Raw genomic sequence first — 8,026 nt, forward strand, 5'->3', positions numbered from 1 at the left:
GCACAAAAAATGAATTTAGCACACTGCTTTGAGACCGATCGGTAGGTATTGAGCGATGAGGGTGACTGTGGTTAAAACACATTCAAGTGGTTGATAACGGCGCTACAAGTCGATAAGTTTTAATTTACTGACTCCTTCACCGCTGTCATTATCATAATTACATCTGCAGATTGACATGATCCGTCTGATCCCTCGTGCCAGAGTCTCACTTCAACAGACAGCATCCCCAGACCGTGTTGTTCGGACCAAGTCCCCCGCTGCCGAGCGCCTTTGATGTGGCGATGATAAGAAAACATACGGCAATTAACTGATTGTCTTCGGCGAAGAGGCTACACAAGTCGATAACAGTGATATCATCGATTGGCCAGTTAAGCGGCCCTTCTACACAATGGGTGTTGATTTTAATAGCATCCAACTAAAATCCACATTGTCCACTGTTCGTGCAGAAGCGATAATACCATAACACCCGCCATTCCCCCAAAGTCAATAAATCCCGGAACGATAAACCAGGCGAATGTTAGATTAAGCAACGCTTACATGACAGTGACGTCACTAGACTTTAAAAGCCGGAACGTTCCGGATGGGGTTCCCGTTTGCGACGTTGCAGCTCGACGTCTCTCCGGCATGCGTGTTGTTGGTGAAGTAGGCGCACGATAATGACCTAACGTTAGCTATAGTTGTTTGAACTGAAATTTCCGGAGGACAGGCATAAACATTCATAAATGTAATGAAGCGGCGTTGTTTACAGCGACTTGGCTGCATGGACTGAGGCATCAACCGACTTTTACGATGTGATCGATTGTTCAAGACGCAAAGCAATTTGGTGTAACCTTTGTTGTTTGATATATCCATGTTTACGTCTCTGTCGAAGTGGCCGAGGTGGCCGATGTTGCCGGTGTTGGATGAACAGCACGTGTAGCGTTGTTTTCTGCATGTTGTTTCTACCTGTTTGAAGACGTGAGGTGAATTGGGATTCAAGGTCGCCTTCAATAGCAGGTCGACTTATGTGCCAATGTGCATAAGTGTGATGTGTGATGTGCTTAGGAGTGATGTGTGTGTGTGTGTGTGTGTGTGTGTGTGTGTGTGTGTGTGTGTGTGTGTGTGTGTGTGTGTGTGTGTGTGTGTGTGTGTGTGTGCGTGAGGGAGAAAGAGAGGGAAAGAGAGACAGAAAGAGGCAGATTGAGAGAGAAAGAGAGGCAGAGAGAGAGAGAGGGAAAGAGAGACAGAAAGAGGCAGATTGAGAGAGAAAGAGAGGCAGAGAGAGAGAGAGAGAGAGAGAGAGAGGAGGGAGGAAACATTTGTAACGGTCTTTCCACATCGTGCCCATGGGGGGCATTGAACCCGGATTCGGTGTTTGTCAAGCCAACGCTATGTCCGCAAGGCCATACCATCACTTTTTGGCCATATTACAAAAGTGAGCCAATTGGAATATATACCCTGAGTGGAGTGGAATCCAACTCAGGTCGGAGGGGTGGTGGATAGGCTTTAAACACAAGGCTGCCCCACGAATTGTAACCCCTTATACACAGTACAAAGATACAATCTCAACATGACAACTGATACATACATTGCACTCTGTATTTCCGACTGTACACCACGACTTGACAAAATGCCAGCACTTCAGTTTGATTAGCACAATACCAAACAATGAAATCAATATAATTATAAAGTTCGTTGATATAAATGCACATGCGCTTTATATCTCCTGAATTATCTGACGGAGGTGGTTAAAGTGAGTCTGTCTTAGACAACGCCATAAGAGTAGTAGAACTACATCTTCGGTAACGTCATGAACGTCTATATCATCGTATGGGCGAGCAGCGTGGCCGTGCCTTGCGCCAGCTGAGGCATATCGTCTGGCAAATGTCCACTGGAGTGGTCCAAGCGATACTACTGGCAAAACACGGTCGTGTCGCGATGGATTTATACCCACTTGTCATAGTTTAGAACATGTCCACATTCAGACCATAGGAAACAAAAAGTTTCATTAGTTTTTTAAACAACTATGGCAACAAAAGGACACCAACTGTTTCTCCAAACCACCAGAATCCACCGAATATAATACTGGTTCAACGAGTCCTATATAGCGCCACATATACAGTGCGGGCGTCGAATTCAGGTTCATCTTACAATTCCCCATCCCAGAACAAACTTTACACACGTAATTCTAGCTCATCTCGTGTCAGGTACCATGGGTAGGTACCTGAAGGGGGTATCTGAAGAGCATATCAGAACTGTAGAAAAACTACCCGTGACGTCGCCACCATCGAGTCCAATCTGGTCTTGACTTCACCATTATCTAGTTCAATCTGCTCTTGACCCTCTTTAAATTTGCTTCCGGCGAAAGTCCTGTTTCAGACATCTACGATAATATTTCTCTTCGGAGATAATCCTCGTTAAACAACTGTACATTTACGTTTATTTTCAATTCAGAGTTACTGGACGTCAGGTTGGGCGTCTCAGGAATAAATAGTTGAGCAACCAAAGGGAGGTAAGCGAAGAGAGGTAACGCAAGAGGGCGTCTCGATTTACAGCTGCACCCAATCTTCGTTCAAGTCGTCTCCAGAATCAATGTCCATGTCAGACTCCTCCTCCCACCCCATCCTCACCTCCAGGTCCAGGAGTCTGTCAAAGGTTTTAGCCGCCAGGGTGTGGAACGCCACGATGAGACCTTCCACTATGAGCATGCGCAGGTAGTGTGTATACACCCATTGCCACATCCGGTTGTCTCGGGCATGCTGGTACCGCGTTCGTATCTCCATCAACCGCCTGTACAGGACCATCGCTTGTGTACGACATCTTTTAAAGTAGGTCATGTTCTTGCTGTGATGTAGCATCAACTCTTCCATTGGGGATGGGGCCTCAATCTCAGCAGCATCTGATGAAAATCGTTGAAAATATTTAAGGATGTGGATTTTGCTACACCGATTTCATGTAACTGGTAAGTAAGTTGGTGACCATAAGCAAATCTAGTGTAATGTCGCATTCAGCAATATTCCACCAACATAACATAAATGAGAGAATATTGTTTACCGCCGCATCAGCAATCTAGCAGCTATTCGCGAGTTAATGGTTTGAGCATGATAGAAAGCACCAAGGAAGTCATACACTGTGTTTGCTTGTTTGTTGTTTAACGCCGCACTCAACAATATTCCAACTATGTGACGGCGGTCTGTAAACAATCAAGACTGGGCCAGACAATCTAGTGAATGACATCATGAGCTTTGATCCACGCAATAGGGATACGATGACATGCAGCAACAAAGTCACCGAGTGTGACCACCCGAACCATTTAGTCACCACTTACGACATGCATAGTGCGCTGGGGACCTATGTTCGTACCCGGAATCCACCCGGGTTCAAACATATAATTGTGCTCAAGAAAGGAACCTTTCAGTCAACAAGTGCGTTTTACCCAGCTTCAAGCAATACACAAGCTATGTCACGGCGTAGTCAGCTCTGACTGTTTGTGTGTTTGTTTGTTTGTTTGTTTGTTTGTTGTTTTACGCCGCACTCAGCAATATTCCATCTATATGACGGCGGTCTGTAAATAATCGAGTCTGGACCAGACAATCCAGTGATTGGCATCATGAGCATCGATCCAGGCAATTGGGATCGATGACATGCTTCAACCAAGTCAGCGATCCTGACCAGCCGATCCCGTTAGTTGCCTTTTACGACAGGCATAGTCACCCTTTACAGCAAGCATGGGTTGCTGAAGACCTATTCTACCCCGGATCTTCACGGGTCTAGTCAGCTCCGAGACAAGCATTCAACTTGCAGTCGCATGCCCCGTAGAGACCGCGGAATACAATAATTCCCCACGCAACTTGAAATGTCGATAGAGGCGAACAAATAGATCAAGTGGCTTAGTGGCTTGGTGGCTTACGTGACTGCATGTCTTTCTTCTCAGACGGCTTGGGTGTTGCTCATGATATCAATCATTGATTTGCCTTGTCCAAACTCGATTATTTACCGAACGACGTGATATAACTACTAGAAGAAGTGGGGCGTAAAACAAAGCAATTTATATTAAACCAAGATGTTCAGTACTGGTGGTCTTTTCTACCAGAAATTCCATCAGCCAAATTAAACTCTTCAGAAAGACAAACTTAACACGTAAAGTGATACAACGACGATAAAAGCGACTAAAACATTTCCATAATTATGAGCTCGAGATATATCTTCTGAAAGCAGAGTCGATTGTACGATTCCGAATTATATCGACAGGGGCGGTCGGGTAGCCCAGTGGTTTAAGCGTTCGCTCGTCATGCCGAAGACTCGAGTTCGATTCCCGACATGAGTACAATGTGTGAAGCCCATTTCTGGTGTCCCTCGCCGTAATATTGCTGGAAAACCATAAAACCATACTCATTCACTCACTATATCGTAAGCATGATCAGCAATCTTCCAGCTATGTGACGGCGGTCTGTAAATAATCGACTCTGGGCCAGACAATCCAGTGATTGACATCATGAACATCGATCCACGCAAATGGGATCGATGACATGCATCAACTAAGTCAGCGAGTCTGACCGCCCGATCCCTTTGGTCGCCTCTTACGACAAACATAGTCGACTTTTACAGGAAGCATGGGTTGCTGAAGACCTATTCTACCCCGGATCTTCACGGGTGACATGTGTGTATGAGTCACTATGAAATAGTGATGATACCAGGTGTTCCCGAAACGTTTAGAGTATCCTGTCCCACCGGTCTCACTCGTCACAAACACATGCAAAGGCAAGTCAATTATTTTTTCGCCTGTAAAAACACGGTAACATATGGTACAAGTCAAAATAGGGAATCGCACCAGACGTCGTATTGTCAACAAATTTCAACAACTGTTCCTCCAAACGAAGCATACACACAAGGTACCAGTGCATAACTATTTTTCAGATGGGTGGTCACATGACCTAACTGATTGCGTCGTCGTCATTGACGAAAACAGATCATACCACCAACCATTGATAATATTCTCCAGATTAGACAGAAAAACAAAAACAACTCCGTTGACCACGTGGGATACATATGTCGTCACGGACAGGCAGTACACTTAATAGTGTTCGGATCATGCATCCCATGCAGTATGTGATGTTTGACTTACTTTTAATTAGACAGACAACTCGGAGTCGCATTGCTTTGTTATCAGCCGTGACACTATCACGTGACCCACGCGATATAGTTAAGATGATTTTAGAAATATTTGGGGAGAAAAGTTGACAGAAAATCCAGATTTATTTGAATTCAAACTGAAAAACAGCATCATCCCAACTCCCCTTTACCGCATTGATTTAACGGTGAACATCGGGAGCTATATTGGTGAAACGTCCGCCCGTTACCTCTGCTTCGTTTTTGACATCAACTGGGTAGAAGTATGAAAATCATTTAAGTAATACTAAAATATGATGTGAAACAAACAAAAATTACATTTATTTCAATTAAGGGTCAGGGTTAAAATTAAACAAATGATTACGTTCGGAAATTCTTCCGGTATATTTTGAACTCCAAGTATTATACTGAGTGAGTGAGTTGGGTTTAATGCCGCTTTTAACAGTATTCCGAAATATATCATGGCGTGTCAGCTCAATGATGCAGGTCTCTGACATCATCATTTGTTTGTTTGTTGTTTAACGCCGAGGCGAGGCGACTAACGGGATCGGATGGTCAGGCTCGCTGACTGGCTGATGCATGTCATCGTACCTCAACTGCGTGGATCGATGCTCATGATGTCAATTACTGGATTGTCTGGCCCAGACTCGATTATTTACAGACCACCGTCATATTACTAGAATATTGTTGAGTGCGGCGTAAAACAAGAAACAAACACAGTGAATGATTTCTTTGGTGCTTTCTATCATGTTCAAACCATTAAGTCGCGAACAGCTGCTTGAATGAATCTTATGAATTATAGATTTCCCTGCTTTTATCACCCCGGGCCTGTCATGTTATGTTGCAATAACCTACTTATGTATTTCAGATCTCAAGCGCAATGTTTTGTATAAATGTCTCATATATGTATCATATTGTACACAATATAAATCGCTAAGCGTAAGTAAGGTTTCACGCCGCATTTTGCAATATTCAATCAATATCACGGAACGGGACACCAGAAATGGTATTCACACATTGTACCCATGTGGAGAATCGAACCCAGGTCTTCGGCGTGACGAGCGAACGCTTTAACCATCAGGCTACCTCAACGCCCAAAACGCTAACCGATTGGTCTTAAATTTTTGTGTGGTAAATATTTCACGAATAGTGTGTAATATTTAAGAGTGAGACTATAATATACACTTCTGTCTGTCTGTGGCGAGAGGCGGCTAAACTGGATACATTCGCCAGACTGTAATTTGGTTGATAGCTTGTCATCGACCCACCACTGCGTGGATGTTCATGAAATCTAGCACTGTCTCGTCTGGTTCTGGTTCCTTTATTTGCTGACCCTTCGAGATAAATCTGGAATATTGCTGGTTGCGGCGTTACACAACATTATCTCACGTGAAGGTCGTCTTTGTGGTGAATAATTGAAAATTTAGTAAATCCTAAGAAAATATATGTTGACACCCTAGATTGCCACAACAGGGCTTTTCACATTGCACCTGCGAGAGAATCGAACCTTGTCTTCTACTTGAGAGGCCAACGCCTTAACCACTATATCCACTAACCCATCAACCCTCTCGACGTAATTATAGAGTTTCATTTAGAAATACTCTTCACTATACACAAGAGTGCCTTTTCGTCTTCAATAAGTGTGCCCTTTCAGAAAGATAAGCTGAACGTTTGAAGTTTCAGACAAATAGAGAAATATATTCCATATGAGAATGTTTTAAAGAAACTTACATGGCCAGCTCTCCTGGTACTTCCCGTTGTCAAACATGGTAGATTGAGACGGCGAGAGTCGTTTATTTGACATTCAAGTCAAAGATTGGGTCGTATGTACTCTGTGACCTCACAGAAGACGTCACGTGTCACGCTGCCCTGTGAGCTGTGGACAGAGTACATCCGGGTTCTCAACAAGACAAGCGCCATACGTTATCTGAGTGATGCCGAACAAATAGGTACAATCGGCGAGCAACCGGCAATCTATCAGCCCCCCAAGCCCACAAACTCACTGCCAACTGTCCACGTTTTACTTGATACAATGAGGACTCCGAGATTGATGCAGCATTAGGATATGACTTGTTTATTATTGGTGAGGTGAGGTGAAATTTTGCTTGCCGTAAAAGGCGACTAACGGGGTAGGGTGGTCAGGCTCGCTGACTTGGTTGAAGCATGTCACCGTATCCCAATTGCCTGGATCGATGCTCATGATGTCAATCACTGGATTGTCTGGTCCAGACTCGATTATTTACAGATAGCTGTCATATAGCTGGAGTATTGCTGATTGCGGCGTAAAACAACAAACCAACCAACTAATTCCACAAGAATATATGTCATGAGAGATGACTTCATATTTCCAAAAGTCAATTTTCCCTGTATGTTGAGCAAAGTTCCAGACGCTCCGGCCTCTCGTGTCTTTTCACTTTTGAGGTGTGAGGTGAAATGGGGTTTAACGTCGCGTCCAAGATTATTGCACTTATATAGCGACGTGCATGCATGTGTATGTGTGTGTGCGTGGCTGCTTGTACTAACCCGGACTAATGCCGATTTATAGTGCACTGAGATACCATGCCGCAGTTTAACATGAATACCCCACTCCGACCAGTCCTTAGTTTTAGCCCATTAATGCCGAGCGCCAGACAGGGTAACAACAAGTACCATCTTTTAACGTCTTTTGGTATGACGCGACTGAGGATCGAACCCCGAACCTTCCGCTCTCAGGGCGGATGCTCTACCATCAGACCACGGAGGCGGTCTTTTCAATTTTGAAGTACAGTCGAGCATGCACTTACACGAAGATTACAAAGTGCGTCATACGACTCTTGTGCAAGAGTTGTTTGAGATCAAGGTTACAACATTACAGCCTTAGTAAAGCTATCAAAAACATTTTATGGAAGACATGTGGATATCATTTCCAAATGAAGTT

General features: G+C 44.1%; 1 protein-coding gene across 1 annotated transcript; it reads right to left on the minus strand.

The window, feature by feature from the left end:
- Window positions 1–2,528: 2,528 nt before the first annotated feature.
- On the minus strand, window positions 2,529–6,913 carry LOC139465062 (uncharacterized). The gene is made up of 2 exons (XM_071246759.1): window positions 6,841–6,913; window positions 2,529–2,878 (listed from the first exon to the last, which is right to left on the minus strand). The coding sequence occupies exons 1-2, from the start codon at window positions 6,911–6,913 to the stop codon at window positions 2,529–2,531; spliced, it is 423 nt and encodes a 140-aa protein (XP_071102860.1).
- Window positions 6,914–8,026: the final 1,113 nt, after the last annotated feature.

This window comes from Haliotis cracherodii, unplaced genomic scaffold (assembly GCF_022045235.1).
Source record: "Haliotis cracherodii isolate W230 unplaced genomic scaffold, xgHalCrac1.p SCAF_17, whole genome shotgun sequence".
Classification (NCBI taxonomy): Eukaryota; Metazoa; Mollusca; class Gastropoda; order Lepetellida; family Haliotidae; genus Haliotis; species Haliotis cracherodii.

Bases quoted from the DNA above. Each gene is read 5' to 3' on its own strand.
- LOC139465062 (XM_071246759.1), bottom strand. From the start codon at position 6,913: ATGTCAAATAAACGACTCTCGCCGTCTCAATCTACCATGTTTGACAAC. The intron at 2,879-6,840 runs GTAAGTTTCTTT...GATTTTCATCAG, and splicing joins GTACCAGGAGAGCTGGCCAT to ATGCTGCTGAGATTGAGGCC.